Below are 25744 nucleotides of genomic sequence, written 5' to 3'. Positions count from 1 at the left end.
GGCGCTTCCACCCATTGGCGGGAGGAGAAAGCACGTGGTGGGGTGCGCCAGTGGCCCGCTGGGACTTGTAGTCTCCTCGCTGAGGAGCGGCGTGGAGGGGGCGGAGCGAGGTGCGTTTGTGATGCTAAGTGACTGGGGGTGTGCGCAGGAGGCGTGCGGCGGCGACGGCACGCCGTTGGTGTCATGTGGAAGATGGCGGCATCCAGGGGAGGCTGAGGGCTCTGAGGGGGCGGTGAGAGGTTTCCGTACAGCCCGAACGTGCGGCTTTGGAGGTCCCTTCGCTCAGTTTCCTGCTCCAGGTTTCGCGCCGCGCATCCTCCCAGACCCTCCGGCGCGATGTGGAGGAGCTGCCACCGGCTGCGGGACGGGGGACGCCGCCTCCTGAAACGGCCTGCGGGTGGCCCCAGCCCTTCTAAGAGTCCAGGGCCAACCATCCGGTTTCCAGCCCGGGCTTACGCCCCGCCGACAGGTGAGGCCATGAAGGTCCGAGCTGGGGTAAGGTGGGATTCGGACTTCTGCTGTGCAGGGCGGTGTGACTGAGGCGGGGTTCAGGCTCATGAGGTTATGCAGGCCGGTCGGGGCGCGGTGGCTCAAGCCTGTAATCCCAGCACTTTGGGAGGCCGAGGCGGGTGGATCACGAGGTCAAGAGATCGAGACCATCCTGGTCAACATGGTGAAACCCCGTCTCTACTAAAAATACAAAAAATTAGCTGGGCATGGTGGCACCTGCCTGTAATCCCAGCTACTCAGGAGGCTGAGGCAGGAGAATTGCCTGAACCCAGGAGGCGGAGGTTGCGGTGAGCCGAGATCGCGCCATTGCACTCCAGCCTGGGTAACAAGAGCGAAACTCCGTCTCAAAAACAACAACAACAACAACAAACAAACAGATGAAAAAGTGAAGCCCAAACAAAGGCAGACGACCCGAGGGGGAACAGCGCGTCATGTACGAGACAGTAATTGATATTTGGCCTGTGCAGCTTTTCTCAAAGCTTATGGCTGCCCTCTCTTTAATAAGGAAAGCAGGTGTCATCTTTGTTTTCCAAAGGGGAGGTTTGGGCCCTGAATCAGAACTTCGCCTAGGTTGCAGAGCAGACTCAGGTTTCTGGAGTCTGACTGTTTTCCATGTCTCCACTGCCCAACACAAGACCTGCACAGAAGGGCCAAGTTCAATCAGTCCTCCACCCCTGGCACTTAAGCTGCGGGTTTCCTGACTTTCCCTCCTAGGCAACCCCTGTCATCTGCAGCCTTCTCTCTCTCCTAAATAGAAATTTACACCTCCACCTCTGACTTTGGAATCACCTCCACCTCCAACTCTGATGAAGCTTGGAAGTTGTGGCTCTTTTGTTGCTGACAGCGAGTGGTGTTAGGGTGAGAGTGCGAATGACTCATTTCAATGAATGAAGAGCAGTAACACCCTCCCCCCACCGTTCAATTACTTTTATTGTGCTGGGGGCAGGAGGCGCAGTAGTCTTTAAGACCCACCTGTATGTATTGGTAGAGAAGCTCAATTAAAGAAGAAAAAGGGCCAGGCGTGGTGGCTCAAACCTGTAATCCCAGCACTTTGGGAGGCCGAGGCGGGTGGATCACGAGGTCGAGAGATCGAGACCATCCTGGTCTACATGGTGAAACCCCGTCTCTACTAAAAATACAAAAAAAACTAGCTGGGCATGGTGGTGCACGCCTGTAATCCCAGCTATTCAGGAGGCTGAGGCAGGAGAATTGCCTGAGCCCAGGAGGCGGAGGTTGCGGTGAGCCGAGATCGTGCCATTGCACTCCAGCCTGGGTAACAAGAGCGAAACTCCGTCTCAAAAAAAAGAAAAGAAAATCCGGAACTTCACAGGCAGTTTGGCATGTGGCAGGAGTGGAAATCTAGGATCTGATGCTGGCTGAACCTCTGAGGTCTGTGTGATCTTGGGCATGTAACTACTTTCTCATTTTTCTCTGTGAGGTGAAGTACTATGTTGCCTTTGAGGGTCTTTCTGGCTGTCAGATTCTATAACTTTATAGAAATGGGGGAGAGGGCTGGATGCAGCTGAAGTTTCTCCTGTAGGACTTGGGGGAAGGGCCAGTAAAGAAGAAGAAAGGACATCCCAGGGAGTCATAGCAAAGGGGACACATTCTGGAGTTCACCAAGTTGGAAAAAGCAAAGGGTTAATTAATTAATTATTTTATGTATATATTTATTTATTTTAAGATGAAATGTTGCTCTTGTCTCCCCTACTGGAGTGCAGTGGTGTAATCTCAGCTCACTGCAACCTCTGCCTCCCCTGTTCAAGCAATTCTCCTGCCTCAGCCTCTGGAGTAGCTGGGATTACAGACATCTGTCACCACCCAGCTAATTTTGTATTTTTAGTAGAGACGGGGGTTTCACCATGTTGGCCAGACTGGACATGAACTCCTGACCCAGGTGATCCTCCCACCTTGGCCTCCCAAAGTGCTGGGATTACAGGCGTGGGTCACCACATTTGACCACGAAGGGTTAATTTAGATTCGTGGATGCTCTCTTTACCTAATGGTGGCACTTGATTCTACTGTTTTCTTTTCCTTTCCACTGCAAACTTACTAGTTTAGGCACTTGGAAGTACCTGGCACATGGTAGGTAGTCAAATGCAAAAGAAAATAGGAGTGAATGAATGAATGAGGAGGAAGGTGCATAAATCAGGCCCGTGTGTGCTCTACAAAGACCTTACCAGTTGTGAGATATTTGTGCGTGTTTGTAGTAGAAGATTAAACCCAAGTAGGTTCTTCTCAATGAATACTTCAGTTAGCAAGCTGATTGAACTTGGCTGCTTAGGAATGGCCATGCCATTGAAGATCATCAGAAGGAGAAGAAGAGTTTAGGAAAGGGTCACTGAGGTGTTGGAGAAGGAGGTATTACAACAAGAAGACCTATGTGAGTGGTGAGATTGTGAGTGGCATGATCTCAGCTCACCACACCCTCCACCTCCTGAGTTCAGTTCTGCACCCGCTTGTCAGATGTCTATTGACTGCCCAGATTGGGAGGTGTTCTGGAGAAACCTATCTAATCAGCATATCTGGCTGAATGCAACTGCCTAATGAAGTCAAAGCTAGAAGTCTTGTCTCTGCTATTTACTAGTTGTCTGTCGCCTAGAGAAGACGTTAGGTTCGCATTAGCGGCCTTGTCATCCTCATAGGATAGTGGTGTGGATTGAGGGAGATTATGTGGTCTGTAGATCAGGGTCCAGCCTGCCACCTGTTTTTGTAAACAGAGTTTTATTGGAACACAGCCACATGCATTCGTTTACATATCATCTATGGCTGCTTTCACTACAGTGGAGAGTTGAATAGTTGGAACGGATATTGTTTGGCCTGCAAAGCTTAGAATATTTACTGTCTGATTCTTTACAGAAAAAGTTTGCTAAATGTGTAACGTTTAGCCTGAAGGATTTTTAACAGCTTTATGGAGATATTTACTTGCTTTACGATTTATTTACTTAAAGTGTAAATATAATAGTTTTAGTATATTTATAGAATTGTACAACCATTGCCACAATCAATTTTAGAACATTTTTATCATTTTTATCACTTGCAGAAGAAACCCGTACCGTTTTTAGCTGTCATCCACCCTTACCCCTTCCATCTCTTGGCAACTACTACTTTACTTTGTTCTTTTATAGATTTCCCTGTTTGGGACATTTCATATAAATAGAATGTGGTCTTTTTTGATCTTTTTTTTTTTTTTTTTTTTTTTTTTAAACACGGAGTTTCATCTTGTTGCCCAGGCTGGAGTGCAATAGCACAATCTCTGCCCACCACAACCTCCGCCTCCTGAGCTCAAACGATTCTCTTGCCTTAGCCTCCTGAGTAGCTGGGATTACAGGCATGTGCCACCACACCCAGCTAATTTTGTGTTTTTAGTAGAAATGGGTTTCTTCATGTTGGTCAGGATGGTCTTAAACTGCTGACCTCAGGTGATTCACCCACCTCAGCCTCCCAAAGTACTGGGATTACAGGCATTAGCTACCATGCCTGGCCCTGACTTTTTCACTTAGCATAATGTTTTAAAGTTTGGTTTTTTTTTTTCCTTTTTCTTTTAAGAGATGGGGTCTCTTTTGCCCAGGCTGGAGTGTAGTGGCACAATCACAGCTCACTAATTTCAAACTCCTGGGCTCAAGTGATCCTCCTGCTTCAGCGTCCCAAGTAGTTAGGGCTACAGGTGCACACCACCGTGCCTGGCTAGTTTTTTAGTGTTTTGTAGAGATGGGGTCTTGCTCAGGCTGGTCTCAAACTCCTGGCCTCAAGTGATCCTCCTGCCTCAGCTTCCCAGAGTGTTGGGATTACAGGAATGAGCCACCACACCAAACGTTTTTAAGTTTTATCTACCTTGTATCATATAGCAATACTCCATTCTTCTTTATTGCCAAACAGTAGTCCATTGTATATGTAGACTTGCCACATTTTACTTATCCATTCATCTGCTGGTGGACACAGGGTGGTGTGGACATATGTTTCCATTTCTCTTGGTTATATACCTAAGAGTAGAATTACTTGGTCAATTGGCAACTCTCCTTAACTTTTGGAAGAACTGCCAGACTATTTTCCAAGGTGGCTGTGCCATTTCACATTTCCACCAGCAGTGCTTGAGGGGTCCGGTTTCTCTACATCTCAACAACACTTGTTATTGTCTTTTTTATTATAGCTGTCCTAAAGGGTTTGAAGTGGTATCTCATTGTGGTTTTGATTTGCATTTCTCTGATGAATTATGTTGAGTATCTTTTTACGTGTTTAATGGCTGTTTGCATATTTTCTTTGAAAAAATGTCTATTCAGATCACTTTACCATTTTCTTTTTTTTTATAAAGAGATGGGGTCTTGCTCTGTCACCCAGGCTGTAGTGCAAGTGGCACCGTCACAGCTCACTGCAGCCTCAGCCTCCTGGGCTCAAGCGAGCCTCACACCTCAGCCTCCAAAGTAGCTGGGAACTACAGGTATGTTCCACCATGCCCAGCTAACTTAAAAAATTTTTCATACAGACAGGGTCTTGCTGTGTTGCCTAGGCCGGTCTCCAACTCCTGGTCTCAAGCGAACTTCCTACCTTGGTCTCCCAGAATTGACCATTTTAAAATTGGGTTATTTTGTTGTTGTTGTTGACACAGGGCCTCGCTCTGATCCCGAGTGCGGCGGTGTCATCATGGCTTATTGGAGCCTGCCTCAATCTCCCAGGCTGAGGTGATCCTCTCACTTCAGCCTCCTGAGTAGCTAGTACTACAGGCATGTGCCACCATGCCTGGCTACTTTTTGTTTTTGTTTTTGTTTTTTTTTTTTGATGGAGTCTCTCTCTGAAGCCCAGGCTAGAGTGCAGCGGCATGATCTCAGCTCACTGCAGCCTCCGCCTCCCGGTCCCAGTTCAAGCAATTCTTCTGCCTCAGCCTCCTGAGTAGCTGGGATTACAGGCATGCACCACCATGCCCAGCTAATTTTTTATTTTTAGTAGAGACGGGGTTTCACCATGTTGGCCAGGACGGTCTTGAACTCCTGACCTCATGATCTGCCTGCCTCTCCCTCCCAAAGTACTAGAATTACAGTTGTGAGCCACTGCGCCTAGCCTAATTTTTGTAGAGAAAGGGTTTTGCCATGTTGCTCAGGCTGGTCTTGAACTCCTGGGCTCAAGTGATCCACCTGCCTCAACAGCTAAAGTGCTGGTCTTACAGGCATGACCCACCATGCCTGGCCTATTTGTCGTTTCATTATTGAGTTGTAAGAGTTCTTTATGTATTTGGGCTGAAGAATTTTGATACCTGAAAACAGTTGGTTAGAACTGCCCTAGGATTACAGATGGATCTGGAGTTAGAATTTCACCTTTAAGGTTTAAGGCCCACCAGATGGCACTGTTTTAAAAGATAAAGGCGTTGAGACACCTCTGAAACCAGTACTTCCTCTTCTGTGTGCACTGTGGGAGTTGTGGTTCCTGAGGCTGGGATCTTTCTAAAGAGAAGGCCAGTTCTGCGTGATCCTACGAAGCTAGGCTGATTTTTTTCCATCTTTAAATACAGGGTTCCTATTGATGTCTACTAACCCTGTAGACATAACCCTTTCTACTGAGAACATGGGAGCTTCATGGGTTTCTGGTGGTCTCACAGTTTGTCTTATGTGACATTGTTGGGCAACATGGATCCCCTGAATGAATTGTCCAGATCATGTTCTTTTTTTTTTTTTTTTGAGACAGAGTCTCGCTTTGTCACCTTGGCTGGAGTCCAGTGGTGCCGTCTTGGCTCACTACAACCTCTGCCTCCTGGGTTCAACTGATTTTCAGCCTTCTGAGTAGCTGGAATTACAGGAAGGCACCACCATGCCTGGTTAACTTTTTTTATTTCTTGTGGAGACAGGGTTTCACCATGTTGGCCAGGCTGCTCTCGAACTCCTGGCCTCAAGTGATCTGTTCTCTGCCTCCCACGTTCTGGGATTACAGGCATGAGCCACCATGCCCGGCTCCAGATCATGTTCTTGTGTGCTTGTGTGGACACTTTATTTGGCTCCCTTTGCTGTCTTTGCAGTGATCTACATGTCCCCCAGATTTGGCCCCATTGTCCTCTCTAGCATGTTAGAGAATCTCGCATTCTCCTTCTGACCATCTATCTAGTCCACAGTTACTCTCTCAAAGCCCTGGTCCTTCTTGCAACCTGTTTCTTCTGGAAACGACTACTTTTTCTTTTTTAATATATATGTATATATTTTATTGTACTTTAGGTTCTGGGGTACATGTGTGGCTCATGCAGGATTGTTGCATAGGTACATACATGGCAATGTGGTTTGCTGCCTTCATCCCTCCATCACCTATATCTGGCATTTCTCCCCATGTTATTCCTCCCCAACCTCCCTACCCTCCACTCTGGAAACTACTACAGGCCCCCTCCGCAAAAAAAAAAAAAAAAAAAAAAAAATATATATATATATATATATATATATATATATGCACATACATATATATACGTATATATGAATCAATCATAAACTTTGGTACCTCCTGCCTCATCTTCAAGTTGCATTTTTCATTCTGACTGCTTGAAGGTCTTCCTTAGGGTGTTGCATCATTCCATGTGCTTACCCCATCACAGAAGTCACTTTATTGTTTGCCTGGTTTAGTGTCTGTATTCCTACTAGACAGTAAGTGGCTAGAGGGCAGAGATGAACTTTGTACACATCCCATCCCCAGGACTTATCATATGTCCTGGAACATGATTAGTACTCACTAAAGCTTATCCCAAGACACATTTGCCCCTCCAAGTGTCAATGGGTCATTGAGGAGAGCCCCTGTCTAAAACACATCTATGTGCACCTGCCTTCTAATCTGAGGCCTGGCAGCTCCTAGGCTCCATTTGCCCTTCTGCCATCTCATTTTCTGCAGGGTTTTCTTCTGCTTTGAGCAATTTTGGTGGCTTCTTCCTTGCCCTCCATCCATCCCACTCCCGTCTAATTTTTTCATATTCAGTTACAGAAGTGAGTCTGGCAAACAAAACAGAAAAAAAGACTTGCCTCTTAGGAAACCTGGCTGTCCCAGGAGCTTTTGAAGGTTCAGCCCTGTGCTGGCAGTTTCTGCCCTGAGTCTGTTCCTCTGCCCCAGGTCTCTTGGGTCCGCTTCCCAGGCCAGGCCTGGTAGTATACTAGAGTGCTCACTGGCACATTGTACTCTCTGCCGGCACTTCCTGCTGACATGGGAACACCCTTTCCCCAGTGTTAAGTCAGAGCTTTCAGAGCCCTTCCCAACTTCCTGCTTGGCCTGGCTTTTATACATGCTGCCCAGCCTGTGCATTGGAAAACACAAAGGCCATGGTCTACCTCCCTCCAGACCCATGTCTAACCTGCCATTTGGATATGACCAGGATAGCATGTAGAGAAATTTAAAAGCACTAGGGTTCTGTAAACTTCCAATTTCAGTGTCAAATGTATGAGATAATCAGTGTTGTGATTTTAGATGAAGGTGGTAAATCATGCCATAGTAAGACAGCATCATCTTGATGGACAGATCTGACCGCTTAAAAAAAACTTTAAACTTTATTCACTGTTATATCCCAAGTGCCAATGACAGTGCCTGGCACATGGTAGACACACAAATGTTTTTGTGGGAAAACAATTTGGACCTTAGTTTAGTAAGTGCAAATGTGGAATGCAATTTTGGGCCCTCTGTCTTTTAGTATTAATGATAGTAAATGAGATTTATAGAAAACTGACACGATGGGAAAACAAAAAGAATTTGGAGTAAAACCAGTTGCCCGCTTCTCCATTACCCTTCCCTTTTCACACAGACATACTAATTTCTTCTGAATTTTCATGGTCTATTTGAATTAGTGAAATTTTAACTTAAGTTTTTTTTTTTTTTTTTTTTTTTAAAGAGACAGGACCCAGGCTGTTTGTTCTGTTGTCCAGGCTGGAGTGCAGTGGTGCCATCACAGCTCACTGCAGCCTCAGCCTCCTGGGCTCAAGCAAGCTTCCTACTTCAACCTCCCTAGTAGCTGAGACTATAGGCGTGTGCCACCATGCCTGCTTAATTTTTTATTTTATTTTATTTTTGAGACGGAGTCTTGCTGTTGCCCAGGCTGGGGTGCAGCGGCACAATCTCAGCTCACTGCAGCCTCTGCCTCCTGGGTTCAAGCAATTCTCCTGCCTCAGCACTCCCTACCAGTAGCTGGTAGTACAGGCAGGTGCCACCACACCAGGCTGATTTTTGAACTTTTAGTAGAGACAGGGTTTTGCCACGTTGGCTAGGCTGGTCTCCTGACCTCAGGTGATCCATCTGCCTCTGCCCCACAAAGTGCTGGGATTACAGGTGTGAGCCACTGTACCCGGCCTTATTTTTGTATTTTTTGTAGAAACAGGGCCTCATTATGTTATCCAGGCTGGGTCTTGAACTCTTGGCCTCAAGCAGTCTTCCCACCTTGGTCTCCCAAAGTGCTAGGATTATAGGCATGAGCCACTATGAGCAGCTTTTTTTTTTTTTTTTTTTTTTTTTTTTTTTTTTTTTAAAAGCATTAAAAGCGAAAGATTGGTCTGGTCACGGTGGTTCACACCTGTAATGCCAGCAATTTGGGAAGGCAAGGGGGGTGGCTAACGTGAGGTTAGGAGTTCGGGACCAGTCTGGCTGGCATGGCATTTTGTATTTACTCAAAATACAAAAAAAATTAGCCAGGTGTGGTGGCGCACACCTGTAATCCCAGCTACTGGGGCGGCGAGTGTTCAAGGAGAATCACTTAAACCCAGGAGGCAGAGGTTTCAGTGAGCCGAGATTGCACCACTACACTCCAGCCTGGACCAGAGAGTGAGATGCCATCTTAAAAACAAACAAACAGGATTTAATCTTTTTTCCTTCACATGCTGCATCATTATTTCCAATAAATAATTTCAGTTGGGGGTCTCCAAAGACTTTTAGAAATCAGGAACTATGAACGCATGAACGAGTGAACAAACGAATGAATGAATGAAAGTTTTGTGTTTGTCATAGATGTGAGAGACTGAGTTTTATAGCTTCCAAAATGTGACTTCTTTGTTATCAGTTGAGGGACTCGGCATAATTCCTTACGAAGTGTTTTTGGTTGTTCATCCCTCCAGGGTAAAAGAGGGAGACTGTTTCATGTAAGATTTTATTCAAGTTATTTTCAAAAGAAAACAACACAGATTTTTCTCTTTCTTGAAGGAAATGTTTGGAGTTCCTGTTGGATACACAAGCTAAGCTGGTTAATTAGGTTAATTAATTGGAGAGAGGGGATGGGAAATACCCTTGGGAGCTCTGCATCCTGCCTATGTGCCACACACGCACGCCCTGCACATGCACACTGGCTTTCCACTCACTCCTTAGAGGCATCAGTCTTGCCTGAAATGGGTCTCTGGCTTTGTCCCACGCAGACACTGACTTTAGGTTTGAACTTGTTGTGCCGGCATGGGATGGCCCTGGTGGTGGGGAGGGTGGGAGAGCCTCCCAAGATGTTAAAGCAGGGAGGTTGGGAAGTCTGACCACTTGCACTGCAGCTCCATGATGCTCCTGATCAGACTTGTCCCTGAGCCGAGGGGTTGGTGGAGACATGACCAGCATGTCCTCTTCCTCCCTCCTCCCTGGAGATCGGATGCTCCCTTCCCCCAGCTTTAATCAGAAGCGGTTGATTATACCATGTTGAGTAGGGCAGACCTTGAATAGGGATATGAAAATCAAGCCAATCAATCAACATTAGCAGTAATGATAGAAGATGGTCTTGTCACTTCCTGAGTTGTCTCAACGTTATTTTAAACTGCCTCTTTGAAAAATCTTTCTTACAGAAAGGAAGAGGTTTTATCAGAATGTCAGCATCACACAGGGTGAAGGTGAGTGTCTGAAATTTTGACTGCCTCTTTTTTTTTTTTTTTTTTTTTTTGTGAATGGTTGGGAACATTTTTCATCTTCAGCTGGTTCCATGGTGAGATTATCCTTCCTGCTTTTGTCAGATATATTTCTGTAAGGGACTCAGAGTTGGCTTTGTCTGCACCAATTCAAGTGGCTAAATATAGGAATGGTCACTTGATTCCGCTTAACAAATCCCTGAGAGTTTTTCATTTGATCTTTCAAGGTGGCTTTGAGATAAACCTGGACCACAGGAAGCTGAAAACTCCCCAAGCCAAGCTCTTTACCGTGCCCAGCGAGGCCCTGGCCATCGCAGTGGCCACTGAATGGGATTCCCAGCAGGATACCATCAAGTACTACACCATGCACCTGGTAACAAGTTCATAGTGTGAACCTGCACCCTGAGACTCACCCAGGCCTTCCTAGGGTAGATCCCTTACCAAGTTCTGACAAGGCCCTGGGGGATGGTCCTTTGCCTGCTTGGGCCCCAGATATTCACCTCCTCTTGAGTCACTAATGTGCTAAACTCTTTCCTTGTCTGGTCTGGCCACTTGCACTTCTGTCTCCTGGGAACACGATGCTGGATGGCTGGTTTCGCCTCTGGTTTCAGGACAGATGTCACCTTCATTGATTGCCCAATTCTCTTATTTTCTATGACAGCAGCTGGCCATTTGTTTTGTCAGCGCTTAGACAATTTATAATTTTTTTTATGTTTGCACATTTATTGTCTGTCTCCTCCACTGTCTGGTAAGCAACAGAAGGGCAGGAGCCATGTCTCTTTTACCCACCAGTGTCCAGACAGCCACTAGGAGGAAGTATAGTTGGTACTCAGTAAATATTGGTTGAATATAGGATCCACTGGAGGCAGATCAGTGAGGTGAGGAAGACTCCTTATAGAACCAGCCCCCTTGTCCACACCAAAGTGGCGTGCTGAGGCACCCAGGCTGCCTGGGGAAGGAAGTGTCCAGCCTCTGCAGCTTCTAAACTGTAACCTTGGGCATGTCAATGCCCCTTTCTCAGCCCCGTATCCCCCATCTATTAAAGATGAGTGATAATAGGACCCACCTCACGGAGCCATGGTCAGGATGAGATGAGATGCTGCATAGAAAGCCCTTGGCATGGTCCCTTGGCTGTCTCCTATATTGACTGACTGGGCACTCAAGTCAATATAGGAGTCAGCTGCTGTCATCCCAGCCACTGCTGTGCTCAACCTTTGCAAACCCAGCTGGGCCTCCTTCCAACATGATAGCCTGCTGAGGTGCTGGCCTGGTACTTGACAGTCTAGTGAAAATAGGATGATTAGGGCTACAAATGAATACATATTGTACGCAGCCTGTTATTGACAAGGTAAGTCTGGAAAAAATGGTCTGTTTTTTTGAGACAGAGTCTCGCTCTGTTGCCAAGGCTGGCGTGCAATGGTACAATCTCGGCTCACTGCAACCTCTGCCTCTTGAGTTCAAGCAATTCTCCCATCTAGCTGGGATTAAAGCTACAGTAGCTGGGATTACAAGTGCCCACCACCACACCCAGCTAATTTTTGTATTTTTAGTAGAGACAGGGTTTCACCATGTTGGCCAGGCTGGTTTTGAACTCTTGACCTCAGGTGATCTGCCCACCTTGGCCTCCCAAAGTGCTGGGATTACAGGTGTGAGCCACCATGACCGGCCAAAACAATAATCTTGATCCCGATTTGAATGGTCTTTCCCTGCTTTCTCAGCTGTAAGGGGGCCAGCTGCTAAAGGTTTCTAGTCAGATTTGAGCTTCAGCATTGATACGTGTCTTATTAACTTTATGTGATGATGTACTTAACCTGTCTGGGCCTCAGTTTTCACAGATGGTCATAATAATAGAACCTATTCCAAAGGGTTATTGTGAGGATTAATTTTTTTTTTTTTTTTTGAGGCAGAGTCTTGCCCTGTCACTCAGGCTGGGGTGCAGTGGCAAGATCTTGGCTCACTGCAACCTCCACTTTCAGGTTCAAGCGATTCTCCTGCATCAGTCTCTGGAGTAGCTGAGATTATAGGCACCCACCACCACCAGCTAATTTTTTTTGTATTTTTAGTAGAGGTGAGGTTTTACTGTGTTGGTCAGGCTGGTCTCGAACTCCTGACCTTGTGATCCTCCCGTCTCAGCCTTCCAAAGTGCTGGGATTACAGGCATGAGCCACTGCGCCTGGCCGTGAGGATTAAATACACTAGAGCCTGGTAATAAAAGGCATGTGACCATGGGGAGGGTCACTAATCCTGGGGCTGCTGTAAGGTTCCCTTGAGTCCCGTGAGCATCAACACAAAGCCTCTGGCATGGAGCCCGGCTGTGGCACCCTCTCAGTAGCTGTGCTCCTGGTAGTGCAGATGCCTCTGGTGGGGCTGTGCTGTGGTGCTGTCTGCTATGTTTCAGATGTGGTGTCCTCAGGAAAGCAGGGCTTTTGCCTGACCCCGCAGGCAGTGACAGGGTGCTTTTTGCCTTTGATTCAGACCACATTGTGCAACACATCCTTGGACAACCCAACCCAGAGAAATAAGGATCAGCTGATCCGGGCAGCCGTGAAGTTTCTGGACACCGACACCATCTGGTAATGGACATTTATATGGGTATTCCCCTTGGGTTGAGACAGTCCCCTGGGGCTATTTTTCATGATTTGCCCAGATGGTTATCAGGGGAAGAAGAAACCCTCTCCATTTATTGCAAGGACAGGGAAGGTAGCCCACTTGACTTTGGCACTGGGCTGCTCTGTAGTCCCTTAGGAGGAGGACTCCTTGGGCTACGATGATGTGCGAACATGGCCACCCCTCTTCTGTAGCCCAGAAGCTGCTCCTTAGGCTGGGAGGGTGGTTATGCAGCTCTTGGAGGTGCCACGTCCACAGACCCCTTAGGCCTAGCGGGGGCCTGTGACCTTAAACTTCTGCCCACTGACACTTTCTCAGGTAGGCATACTTGACATTGCGGATGCTGATATTTAGGAGTGTCTTTCCCAGTTCTGAATTCTCCTCTGTGTCTATGTTTCTTGGCTGATTGGTCAGTAATACTGAACGAAAGTTGAAGAAACTGGAAATGACTGAGCAGCACTGTGCCTGCTAGGCCAAGTGCTCTAGGATACTAAGTCATCTCTGATGACACAGAAAGTCAGCACCGGCAGCTGGAGGCATGCTCTCGAAGGGGGTGGCCCATAGCTAGTGGGAAAGCCTACTCCATTTATATTAGAGTTCACTTGATTGCAGGGAGCAGAAACCCATTTAACCTAGCTCAGACAAAAAGGGGATTCTTGGAAACTATACAGGGATCCTGACAGGAAATAAAGGACAGTTGGATCACCAGGAAAGGGAGCTGAAAGATCCAATATCAGAGCTCCTCCCTGTGTCCTACTGGGATGAGAGGAGGGTTGGAGAGGAAAGGCTGGCCACTCATCTGCCCCTCCCAGCACCCCAACTTTTCCTGCATAAATCGTGACCTCTCTTCCCCACTTTGCTTATACAAGATGGTGGATTTCCATAGTGCCCACTTGAGTTCCCATCCCATGAGACCCTGCAGCTCAGCTCCTCTCAACTGACTCATGTCTGTGTCTCTTGTTCAAACAAATGGCACAGGCTGGCCTCTAGAGTGGTTCTATCAGGTCTGGCATCTGTGCCAGCCACTGCATCTATAGCCAGGAGGTGGGTGGACTTATGAGGTGTAAACAGGCTATTTGGTCTGTGGCCAGGGGCACACTCTCTTGGAGGGGGTGAAGGTAGGGATGCAAAGACTGAGCATCTGGCTCAGCATTCCCGTTTAGTATCCAGGTCAAGCACCTGTGGATCCGGGGTTGCAGACTGATTGGATCTGCTTTAGAATGGCAGTAACATAGTGCAGCAAGTTTGGAGCTGTCAAATATTTGGGGTCATTTAGGGTAGTGGTTCTCAAACTCAAGCTTACATTAAAATCCCCTAGAGGGCTTGTTAAAATAGATTGCTGGGCCCCACCTCCAAAGGTTCTGATTTCTATCAGGATGTGGCCTGAGAATAATGTGTATTTCTAACAAGTTCCCAGGTGATGCTGGTGCCAGGGCCACACTTTGAGAACCACTGCTTTAGGGGAAAAGACTTGTGGGGCTGGGATGGTGGTGGTGATGTTTTTGCTGTTGTCCTTTTTATTTTTCCTTTTCTATCACTGAATGAAGGAATTGTACTTTTTTATTAATGAAGGCGATTTTTACAATGAATTAGCTACAGGGTGGAGGAGCCAGAGACATTAGTGGAACTTCAAAGGAATGAGTGGGATCCAATCATAGAATGGGCTGAGACAAGGTAAGACGTGCAGCCCTGCAGAGAACACTGACTGGGCACCTGTGTCGGTAGTGTCGGAGTCGGGGGCCACGCTGGAAACTAATGCCCTTAGCTAGTCAGCTTTTCTATTTCAGAGCACTCATGGGATTTGGCTCCCCTCATGATCAGGGATAGGGTCTTCTTGGGAAAAAAGCACCTCGAACTCATTTCAGCCAGTATGTACAGCACACCTGCTACAGCAGTGCATGAAGTATAGGAGGCAGCTCTGTGTCCTTGGAGGAGCGCTGGAGTCCCTAGGTCACCTTCAGCCATTGGGTCAGAGCAGCAATGTCAGTATAAATCCCAGCTCTGCTAGAGACTCAACTGTGTGACTTTTGGCTAATGACTTGATCTCTCTGAGTTTCAATTTCCTTGTCTATAAATGGGGCTAATAATCCCTACGTCCCTACCTCTCAGGGTTTGAGGAGGAGTAAATGAATTGATGTATATAAAGGCTTATCATCCTGCTTAGCACACAGTAAATGTTCAAATTTTGGCAGGGATTTTCATCTTCATCACAATTGCTGTACTGTTAAATAAAATAACAGAACAACATGTATGATATGTATGCACTTGGAGAAAAGTATGGATAGCTTCCTGCAAAATTACTGGTAACATCCAGTGGATATGTAGCTTCCAGGAATTGATACCAAGTTATTTTTCCTTAATAGGAAGATTCTTTTGAGTGCAAAGTTGAATGGTTTATTTATTGATGTGGTGGCAAAAGAAATTTCGATTTCATTTGATCGCAAGGGAAATTTGGAAGGGCTGGCTTTCATGGTACCACCTTGACCATGGTATTTTCTAAGCTTGCAAGGCACTTTCTTTGCATAGCATTTTTCACAAAAGTGATGTTACCAGTCTGTTCACTGATATGCCACATGGTGCCTGATGCTCACAATGTGGCAGGTGTCCTTGGGTCTTAAAGGAGAAGGCAAAGCCAGTGCTCTAAAGACCAGACTACAATTCTGTGTGGGAATGTGACAATACAATGTCATTTCAGAATCTAATGAAATATAACAAAATTTAGGTGCTTAGAGAGCTTTGCTATAGTATAAAATCTTCAGATTCTTGTGGCAGGAAATATTCTATCCTTAAGAGTTTACAAAAAAACTTAAGCCATTTCCTACAGTCCATTTGTACTATGAGGAATCTCAGCAAGAATTGTTTTTTTCTTTCTTGAGATGGAGTCTTATTCTGTCACCCAAGCTGGAGTGCAGTGATGCAATCTTGGCTCACTGCAACCTCTACCTCCTAGGTTCAATCGATGCTCATGCCTCAGACTCCCAAGTGCCTGGGATTATATGTGCCTACCACACCCGGCTGATCTTTGTGTTTTTAGTATAGCTGGGGGTTTCAGCATGTTGGCCAGGCTAGTCTCGAACTCCTGTCCCCAAGTGATTGCCTGCCTCAGTCCCCCAAAGTGCTGGGATTATAGGCGTGAGCCACTGCACCCAGCCGGATTTTTTTAAGTAACAGAAAAAAATCAGTGATATATGGAAGAAAATTACAAAAATTACTTTTATCCCCCATTGTGTTTTTCTTCTGTTTTACTTAGTTATGGTTATTCTTGAAAATGTATCTGCTCTTGAAACCAGCACATGTCCCATAAACCACAGACCAAAAACAATGCCTTGATAAATGTTTGAAAAAATAGGTCAGGCATGGTGGCTCACACCTGTAATCCCAGCACTTTGGGAGGTCTAGACGGGCGAATCACTTGAGGTCAGGAGTTCGAGACCAGCCTGGCCAACGAGGTGAAACCTCATCTCTACTAAAAATACAAAAATTGGCCAGGTGTGATGGTGAGCACTTGTAGTCCCAGCTACTCAGGAGGCAGAGGCAGGAGAATGGCTTAAACCTGGGAGGCAGAGGTTGCAGTGAGCTGAGATCACACCACTGCATTCCAGCCTGGGCGAGAGAGCAAGAAAGACTCCATCTCAAAAAAAAAAGGGAAAAAAAAGTTTGAAAAATGGCTGCCGACTTGTCTCCGTGGCTCATGCCTATAATCCTAATGCTTTGGGAGGCCGAAGTGGCCAGATCACTTGAGTCCAGGTATTTGAGACTACCTCAGGCAACATGGTGAAACTCCAACTCTACAAAAACAATTAGGTGTAGTGGCACACGGCTATAGTCCCAGCTACTTTGGGGACTGAGGTGGGAGGATTGCCTGAGCCTGGGAGGTTGAGGCTGCAGTGAGCCAAGATTGTGCCAGTGCACTCCAGCCTGGGTGACAGAGCGAGACTCTGTTTCAGTAAAGAAAAAAACCTCCATGATATATGACATACATAAACATTATTTTAAGGAAAACCATTTTAAATACTGTTTTTAACTTTTATATGGCCTCAAATGTGAAAATCTTTTTAAAGAGATGTAAAAGGCAGATAGCCTTTTGATGGAGATTCCAGGTGAATGAATGAACATTTCAGGCAACTAGCTGAGCACTAGCTCACATGACTCAGGAACCATCCCTTCATTCAGCACAGTTTCTTGGACCTCTGAGTTTGCTCTTGAGGGACAGAAAATTGGGTTGGGAGGGCACTGACCATGGTGGCAGTTGCTCCTGGCGTCCTCAAGACTAGCATTGGCCAATGCACACACACACTTAGAAGTTTAGGCCTTTGTTTCTAGTTAAAAGGTGGGCTGCTTTTGGGCTACAGCCTGACAGGGACAAACTGAAGCCCTTTTCCTTTCAGATATGGTGTGGAGATCAGCTCCTCCACCAGCATAATGGGACCCAGCATCCCCGCCAAGACTCCGGAGGTGCTTGTCAGCCACCTGGCGTCTTACAACACGTGGGCTCTGCAAGGTATGTGTGGAGTTTCCTGTGGGCGTGGCAGGCGGCTGTGAAAGCCATCAGTATCTGAAGCCTATACTTGCCCCTCCCCAGGTACTATGAGTGGGGAGGCACCAGAGGGCTCCGGGCTAGCTGAGTGTGGAGGCTGGCTGGCTCTGATGCCTGCCTGTCACTCGCCACTCTAGGCTCACGCCTTTTCACCTTTAACTTCTGCAGCTGGAGTCTTGAGTTCAGTCTCATTGCTCTGGCTTGGGTTACATGTCCATCCAATCACTAGACAGTGGGACAAGCTCTGATTTGCCAAGTTTGGGTCATGTGTCCCACTGGGTAAGAGCAGAGGAGGATCACCCCCAGGGAAAACCAGAGTGCTGTTTCAGAAGAGTGGCCCAATTGCCAGATAGCCCTTTGCACCACTCACTCCTGTTCTCTGCTAGGGCTGTTGGGACTCACAAGGGGTAAGTTGTGGCAGCTGCCCTGTTTTGGGTCCTGACTTGGCTTGTGTCCCTGCAGGCATTGAGTTTGTGGCTGCCCAGCTCAAGTCCATTGTGCTAACCTTGGGCCTGATTGACCTGCGCCTGACGGTGGAGCAGGCTGTGCTGTTGTCACGCCTGGAGGAGGAGTATCAGGTGAGGAGCAGTACCTCAAGTCCCACCTCCCCCTTCCTAGTTCAGACTCACTCTGAGGGAGCGGCTAACCCAGGCGTCCCCAAACTTTTTACACAGGGGGCCAGTTCACTGTCCCTCAGACCGTTGGAGGGCCACCACATACTGTACTCCTCTCACTGACCACCAATGAAAGAGGTGCCCCTTCCTGAAGTGCGGCGGGGGGCCGGATAAATGGCTTCAGGGGGCCGCATGTGGCCTGTGGGCCGTAGTTTGGGGACACCTGGTCTAACCCATATGAAGTAGTACTGTTATGTATACCTGGCTTTTATTGCTTTTGTGTAGGTGCAGAAATCAAAATCAAAGACCAGTGAAAGTATTATCAAGTAGACCTGGTGTGGTGGTTCACACCTGTAAACCCAACACTTTAGGAGGCTGAGATAGGTGGATCATTTGAGGTCAGGAGTTCAAGACCAGCCTGGGTAATATGGCAAAACCTCGTCTCTACAAAAAAATACAAAAATTAGTGCCTGTAGTGCCAGCTACTTGGGAGACTGAGGTGGGAGGATTGCTTGAACCTGGGAGGTGGAGGTTGCAGTGAGCCAAGATTGTGCCACAGCATTCCAGCCTGGGTGACAGAGTGAGACTCTGTCTCAAAAAAAAAAAAAAGTATTGTAAAGTAATAACAATAAAAAAGTAACAGTAAGTGCTTCTGCTGTGTTTCTGCACGTACCCATCTCACCTCCTCTCAGTAGCCTGGTCAGATAGGAGCTGTGGTTATCTCTGCTTTACACAGGAGGAAACTGAGATGCAAGGTTGCACCTCTGGAAAATGTGCCAGCTGGGATTTGAAGCCAGGTCTGGTGATTCTAGGGCCAAAGCTGTCAGGCCCCACTCTGCACGTGGAGGTTCATGGGTGGATAAAGACCATCTGGGCTTGATAAAGCCTGCAGAACAGCCCTGCCAAGATAACTGAGACCTGTTTGTGCTCTTACATCAGCTGAGCCTTCCTACCCTGACATTTTATCTGGCTGGCAGAGGAGTATGGGATAGCTGCTGTTTGTATACAAGTTTTGACTTACTGGGCTCAGAATTAAGGTTTTGCTACAGTATGGTTTGCATTTTTTAACTCTGAAAATTATGGCCATCTTTGCAGTCTTTTTGTTATGATGCCTCCAACTTCAGAAGGTTCATTGCTATTATGAATTGGTCCCTAGTATGGTTTAAAAAAAAAAAAAAGCTTTTTATAATGTATTTCCTAAGTTCGTGTAGTTTTCTCAGAAAAATGCCAGAGGAAAACCTTTTTGTATAACAAAGGAGGCCCGCTACTATTCTCTGATATCAGAACTGATTACACAGTAAAGGAGTGACTTGCAGGGCTGGTGGGAAGCCAGTCTAGGCTTTGCTTCTGACTATAGGACCCAAGCCAGGCCATCATTCTCTCCACTTGGGTTTCAATCCTCTACAAACAGAGGAATAACCTGAATTATGTATGTGATGGTATACAATCAAAGTATGGGATGCTCTTCAAATAACATATTACAATTGCACAGATCGGGACTGGGCAGCCCAGAAGTTCAAATAGCTTGTGTAGCATGGCAGATTCTGAGTTCCTGGGTGAGCTGGGGTGGCCAGGCCGGGCTTCTTAGGCCCCTAGCCAGGGAGGAGCCAGCAGGGTCTGGTTGGAGTTACACTGTCTGGACAGCCACATTGTGTGTCTGAGGGTTCTTCCCTCTTGTTTTTAGAGTTCCAGACAGAATCTGCAACCCCCAGTGTGCAGAGCAGAGCCATCCGTAGTTCTGTGACTACCTCAGGAGTCAGAGCTGAAGCCACTGTGTGGTCTTGCTTGATTTAGTTATTCCACCCACGTGGGGCTGCACTAGAAGCCCAGCATGCCAATGCAGCTTGCAGAGGCTGTCAGTTCACAGGCTTCCCGGGAGGAAATGTAGGAGAAGGAATAGCACATAGGTCAGGTCTCCTCAAAGAAGTCATATTGTGGTTCTGGTACCCAGCCTGCCCCACTTCTTCCAGACCATCCATGCCACAGAGAGCACAGGTGCCTGCTCTGGATCCCTAGGTGGGTGGGGGTATGTGTGTGGTTTTTGAAATAGGGTCTTGCTCTGTTGCCCAGGTTAGAGTACAGCAGGGTGATCTCGGCTCACTGCAGCCTCAACCTCCTGGGCTTAAAGCAGTCCTCTCACCCTAGGCTCTCAAGTAGCTGGGACACAGGTATGCCCCCACCCCCCGCCACGTTACCCAGCTAATTTAAAAAACTTTTTGTAGAGATTAGGTTTCACCATATTTATCCAGGCTGGTCTTGAACTCCTGGGTTCAAGCTGTCTTCCTGCCTTGGCCTCCCAAAGTGCTGGGATTACAGGCGTGAGCCACCATGCCTGGTCCACCTGGGTGTTCTTACCTGCTGCCTCCCCCAGGCATGTCTCACATGTTTCGGCAGGATTCAAACCTGTTGCCCTTGGCTGAGCTATTGAATGGAATGTGGCTTTGGCCAGGAGGCAGCCAGGCACTGGCCAGTCACACAGCAACTTGTCTTGTCCTTCCCTCAGATCCAGAAGTGGGGCAATATTGAGTGGGCCCATGACTACGAGCTGCAGGAGCTGCGAGCCCGCACTGCCGCCGGCACCCTCTTCGTCCATCTCTGCTCCGAGAGCAGCACAGTCAAGCACAAGCTCCTGAAGGAGTGAGGCCTGGGCAGCGCACAACAGCTCCCCTGGCCTTTGGGGTTCCCCAGCCTGTGGGGCTGGCTCCCTTGGCCTTTGGGGCTCAGCCTCAGAGTCACCCTGAGATTCCCCCGAGACACAGTGCGCTAGTGCAGCTGTCCAGAGGTCAGCCTGATTTCAACCCAGTTGCCCCTGGTCTGGCCAGCAGTGAACGTGGGAGACAAATTGTACAAGTGACTTTCTCTTGACACTGATTTTATTAAATATTTCTCACCCTGGAAATGTGCTGAGCCCTGTTTTCCTGTGTGCCTCGGCACTTCTCCATCTTCCTGTTTTGTCCAGGGTTCATAAGGTTCAGTAGCTTCTTTCCCATGGCGTGTTTGGGTATCTGCTGCCTGTGGTCGGGAACCTTGCACTGGGAAAACATGTCATCCACAGGCAGCTCTGTTTGTATTCTTCAGCCTCAGCTTGAAGGCTTTTTTTGGCTGGTTTTTAATCAAACGATCTTTTGAAATGATCTTGGTCTAAGCTGGTTGTTTCTATTTTTCCTACTGTTCTAAAACAGATGATTTACTTGAGAAAGTAGAAAATAGAAATTGTTCCTGGGCTAAAAGCCTGGATGGTCTTGGCGAAGTCACCTGATGTCCATGTTTTCACTCATCACCCACCCGGGAGTCCTAAGGGTCCTCCCGACACAGCCACCTCTAGTGTTCCAGGAGGCAGGTGCTGCTTTCTGGTGACAGGCCAGTGAGAGGACAGTGGGGAGACTGTGGTTCTCAGGCAGACAGGCTCTCTCAGCCCTGTGTCTTTGCCAGGCTGAGTAAGGAAATGGCATCAACACTGCTCACAGGGCACTGATCACACGCTGCATGCCTCTCCATGCTTCCCATGCACTGTCTCCCTGAACCGTTCCTGGACGGCACTCTGAGATACTGTCACTCTAAGGTACTGTCACACCAAGGCTGTGGAGGTGATGTAGTGGAGCAGAGATGCCCCACCTGTGCTCTGCTCTTCTGGACGGTCCTCGGGTCCCTGTGGCTGTCCTGAGCCTTGGTGGGCAGGCCCAGGCCCTAGCACCCTGGTGGGAGCTGCAGCCTCTCCTGCTTCCCCACCCCTCAGCACCCAGAGCAGAGAAGGTCTCAGCCCACCCCAGCCTCTTCTTGCCTGTTGGTAGCAGCCTGCCTGGGCGTGGCAGGGGAAACAGCAGGGGCACGTGTCTGACTTTATGCCACAGCCAAGAGTCTAGCCAATGGCAGCGCCCTTGGGACCAGCTGCCCTGGGACCAGCTGTTTGTCTCAAACTCTCCTCTTGTTCATACATGAACATGAATTCTAATTTTTTTTTTTTTTTTTTTTTTTTTTTTTTTTTGAGATGGGAGTCTCCTCTCTTGCCCAGGCTGGAGTACAGTGGCCCAGTCTCGGCTCACTGTAACCTCTGCCTCCCGGGTTCAAGAGATTCTCTTGCCTTGGCCTCCTGAGTAGCTGGGATTACAGGTACATACTACTACATTTGGCTAATTTTTCTATTTTTAGTAGAGATGGGGTTTCACCATGTTGGTCAGGCTGACCTCGAACTCTTGACCTCATGATCTGCCCACCTTGGCCTCCCAAAGTGTTGGGATTACAGGCGTGAGTCACTATACCCAGCCGGATTTTTTTTGTTTATTTATTTATTTATTTAAACTAATAGGGGAAATGTGACATGAATCCTTTATTTTCTCTACATTTGGAAGTTCTTCCAGGGGTGGGGGAAGAATGGTCTTGGGGATCGTGGTTGAGAGATGCCCAGCAACTCCCCTGATGATGCTTGGTGAGGCATGTGCACTTTCTTCTCATAGTTGGGGCTGGTGCTTTGTTTTGAAGAAGCCCCTGTGACTGACACTCATCTAGTCTAGGATGTCGCTGTATTCGAGGTTGTCCAGTTCACTCTTCATGTGGTCGATGTACAGATTGATCTCCTTCACACGCTTGCGGTTCCTCATGATCTCATCCCTGTGAATCTGAGGAATGAAACCAAAACCAAAGCCTGATTCCTTCCATCAGATCATTGGTTAATATCTTTTTTTTTTTTTTTGAGACAGAGTCTTGCTCTGTCCCCAGTCTGGAGTGCAGTGGTATGATCTTGGCTCACTGCAACCTCTGCCTCCCTGTTCAAGCAGTTCTCCTGCCTCAGCCTCCTGAGTACCTGAGATTACAGGTGCATGCCACCATGCCCGGCTAATTTTTTGTATTTTAGTAAAGACAGGATTTTGCCATGTTGCCCAGGCTGGTCTCAAACTCCTGAGCTCAGGCAATCCACCCACCTCGGCCTCCCAAAGTGCTAGGATTACTGGTGTGAGCCACTGTGCCCAGCCTCATTGGTTAATATTTTTCAGTGAGTTCAGTTTGAGGGAAGGGAAAACAGTTCCTTGAGATCTGCAAGCCTCCTCATTTGCTTCAGAGCCTCCCCAGGTTCTGCTGATCTCTATATTTGTTTTTTTTTTTTTTTGTTTCGTTTTGTTTTGTTTTTTTGAGATGGAGTTTCGCTCTTGTTACCCAGGCTGGAGTGCAATGGCGTGATCTCGGCTCACCACAGCCTCCGCCTCCTGGGTTCAGGCAATTCTCCTGCCTCAGCCTCCTGAGTAGCTGGGATTACAGGCATGCGCCACCATGCCCGGCTGTATTTTTAGTAGAGACGGGGTTTCACCATGTTGACCAGGATGGTCTCGATCTCTTGACCTCGTGATCCACCCGCCTCGGCCTCCCAAAGTGCTGGGATTACAGGCTTGAGCCACCGCGCCCAGCCTTGATCCCTATATTTGAAGTAGGAGTTAGAAAAATGATGAAGCCACTGGGTGTTAAAGCCTCTGGGCAATGTTGTCTTCATTGTGGAGTTCTACAATCTTTAATTTTCTTTCTTTCTTCATTTCATTTCTTAATGAAAATTCTATCCACTACCTAGGGAGGACTTCCATGTCAGCCTAAAAAATTCTTCCAACCTGCTAGGATGGCTTGGCATTGACTCACCTTGTCTACTAAACGTGTACACCAGGAGTTGATTCTGGTCACCAGCTCATCTTCTCGATTGTCAATCTTCAGGAGGTGGATGTCATGCGATGCCCCCACAGCATTAACAATCGTATCCTTATCAACAAAAAGCTGGTGAGTGAAAAGAACCCAGTGAGATTGTGTGTGTCATTACACCCCAAACACTAAGAGCTGAGTAGCAAAGGAACATTTGGAAGTTATCTGGTTGTGCAGGCCACACTCGGAGCAGAGCACACCTTGGTATCAGCGTACTCTGCTGATTCATCTGTGAATTCATCTCTGACAGCCGCCTCCCCAACCACGCAGGGCAGGTGTTGTGGGGAAAGAGCCAACCAGGGTGTTACTTTGCAGTCCCCACTGGAAGCATGTTTCCTCCAGGGTGAAGGCAGGTGGCTGCCCAGGGGGTACCTCACCCAGGACATCTGTTCTCCCAATGCTTCTCTCTCAGTTACTCTCAAGTCTGACTTAACCAAAACCTCTGCCTGCTGGGTGAAAGGAAGCATGAAGCTGGCTGAGGGTCTCAAGGCTGCTCTGAGGACAGCAGGCCCTACAAACCGATGGATGTTCACCCCACAGTTGTCCCTCCACTGCCACTCATGTCAATAAAACCAAAGCTTGGATTCCATTTGGGTTCTCCTTCTGCTTTCTCTTGTTCCTGATTTTGTTGAAGTATTCTTCTTTGGTCAAATACATTTGGGAAAGCCAGCACACCCTAGGCCCCTGCTGAAAATTTGCAGGGTATAAAGTATTCCAAAGGCTCTACAAAGTCCTGTGGAAAATAAACCCTTTAAGCTTTATCTCTCTTGGTTTTCCCACTTATTTGGCCACATACTTCAGAGGAATGCCTGTTAATGTTTCGTGGGATGCTGATTTTCCACAGAATCCCATGTGGGAAAAGCCAGGTTAGCTGATGTGTGGAATGGGGTGTCTGGGGAACCAATTAGCAGAGTCAGAAGGGAGAAATGCAAGAAATTATTAAGTTCTTTCCATGTGTGTACAAGGTCCCAGGCCAGGCTCTGGGAATGGCTCAGAGGTGTGTAAAGCCTGTTTTCGGTGAGCCTCGGCAGTGTGCTTAGGAGTGGGGGCCCTGGTTATTTTAGAGATGACTACAACCACAGTGTCAACCCATCACAAAAAGGTTCTCATCCTTCATTCTAAAAAGTGGGTCATAGTGGAGCTCTTAGGCCAGGCAGAGAATTCATCCCCCTCAGAGTTTGAATATATAGAAAACAGCTTCAAAAGCTGTGAGAAGCAACAGAAAGCGAAGTCTGCTTAGAAACACATAGGATTAGAATTGGTTATGAAAAACTGACATTTGTAAAACGCAAACAGAAGGAAACTGGTTTCAGGGAATTACTTTGAAATGTAAGTTACAAGTTGTTTCTGGACTTTGAGTGGCCTAGAGTGGTGGCTACTTCAATTTTCCCTCTTAGAATAGTTTTTGTGGGTAGAATATTCTGGATCCCTCAACAGTTTCTGCAGGTTGAAAGCACTAGGGTGGAGGCAGGGGCTGCGCAAAAAGGTACTCCTGAGTCGTTTTTGACCTATTGCCCTGCTCTGTAGTCCCTGTGGCTGTACAGACACATTTCTTTCAAAGCAACTTCTTTGTTTAAACAATGCTGGCATCTTAAAAAATTGACTAATAACTGTACATATTGATGGGCTACATAATGATGTTTCAACACCTATCAGGTATAATGATCAGATCAGGGTATTAGCATATCCATCTCTAACATTTATCATTTCTTTGTGTTGAGAACATTCAATATCCTCCTTATAGCTATTTGAAACTATATGTTATTGTCAACTATAGTCATCCTATGGCGGTATAGAATACTAGAACTTATTCCTCCTATCTAGTTGTAATTTGGTATATTCTTTAACTAATATCTCCCTATTCCTCCATCCCCCTACCCTTTCCAGTCTCTGGAAGCCTCTGTTCTTTTTACTTCTATGAGATAAACTTTTTTAGCTTTGGCATATGAGTGAGAACATGAGGTGTTTAACTTTCTGTTCCT

General features: G+C 47.2%; 2 protein-coding genes across 6 annotated transcripts in view; one reads left to right on the top strand and one right to left on the bottom strand.

Annotated features, from left to right (window-relative positions):
* The first annotated feature begins 119 nt into the window (after positions 1 to 119).
* ATPAF2 (ATP synthase mitochondrial F1 complex assembly factor 2) lies at positions 120 to 23728 on the top strand. 2 transcript variants are annotated; one of them, XM_074388303.1, is made up of 8 exons: positions 120 to 469; positions 10266 to 10310; positions 10553 to 10698; positions 12801 to 12898; positions 14526 to 14606; positions 17321 to 17433; positions 17932 to 18047; positions 23641 to 23728. In XM_074388303.1, exons 1-8 carry the CDS (start codon positions 337 to 339, stop codon positions 23698 to 23700), a joined length of 792 nt encoding a protein of 263 aa, XP_074244404.1. In that variant the 5' UTR covers positions 120 to 336; the 3' UTR covers positions 23701 to 23728. The 2 variants fall into 2 exon arrangements, with proteins under 2 accessions (XP_074244404.1, XP_039331690.1); XM_039475756.2 differs by lacking the exon at positions 23641 to 23728 and adding an exon at positions 20587 to 20982 and having other exon boundaries at positions 122 to 469.
* DRC3 (dynein regulatory complex subunit 3) overlaps positions 22054 to 25744 on the bottom strand; it is a 43007-nt gene continuing 39316 nt past the window's right edge. For 3 of the 4 annotated variants that reach the window (XM_074388300.1, XM_074388299.1, XM_074388301.1), the window contains 2 exons: positions 23706 to 23837; positions 22055 to 22699 (listed from right to left, as the gene is read on the bottom strand). In XM_074388300.1, the coding sequence (XP_074244401.1) occupies positions 22586 to 22699; positions 23706 to 23837 (246 nt within the window). In that variant the 3' untranslated portion in view covers positions 22055 to 22585. Of the gene's footprint in view, positions 22700 to 23705; positions 23838 to 25744 lie in introns of all 4 variants that reach the window. The other variant, XM_074388302.1, reaches the window with a different exon arrangement.

The sequence above is a fragment of the Saimiri boliviensis genome, chromosome 17 (genome assembly GCF_048565385.1).
Source record: "Saimiri boliviensis isolate mSaiBol1 chromosome 17, mSaiBol1.pri, whole genome shotgun sequence".
NCBI lineage: Eukaryota > Metazoa > Chordata > Mammalia > Primates > Cebidae > Saimiri > Saimiri boliviensis.
This window is presented reverse-complemented; position numbering and strand designations above follow the sequence as displayed.

Coding starts and splice junctions, on each gene's coding strand:
- ATPAF2 (XM_039475756.2), top strand. CDS start 337: ATGTGGAGGAGCTGCCACCGGCTGCGGGACGGGGGACGCCGCCTCCTG. Junction 10,699..12,800: donor AGTACTACACCATGCACCTG/GTAACAAGTTCA, acceptor CCTTTGATTCAG/ACCACATTGTGCAACACATC. Junction 18,048..20,586: donor GCCTGGAGGAGGAGTATCAG/GTGAGGAGCAGT, acceptor TCCTTCCCTCAG/ATCCAGAAGTGGGGCAATAT.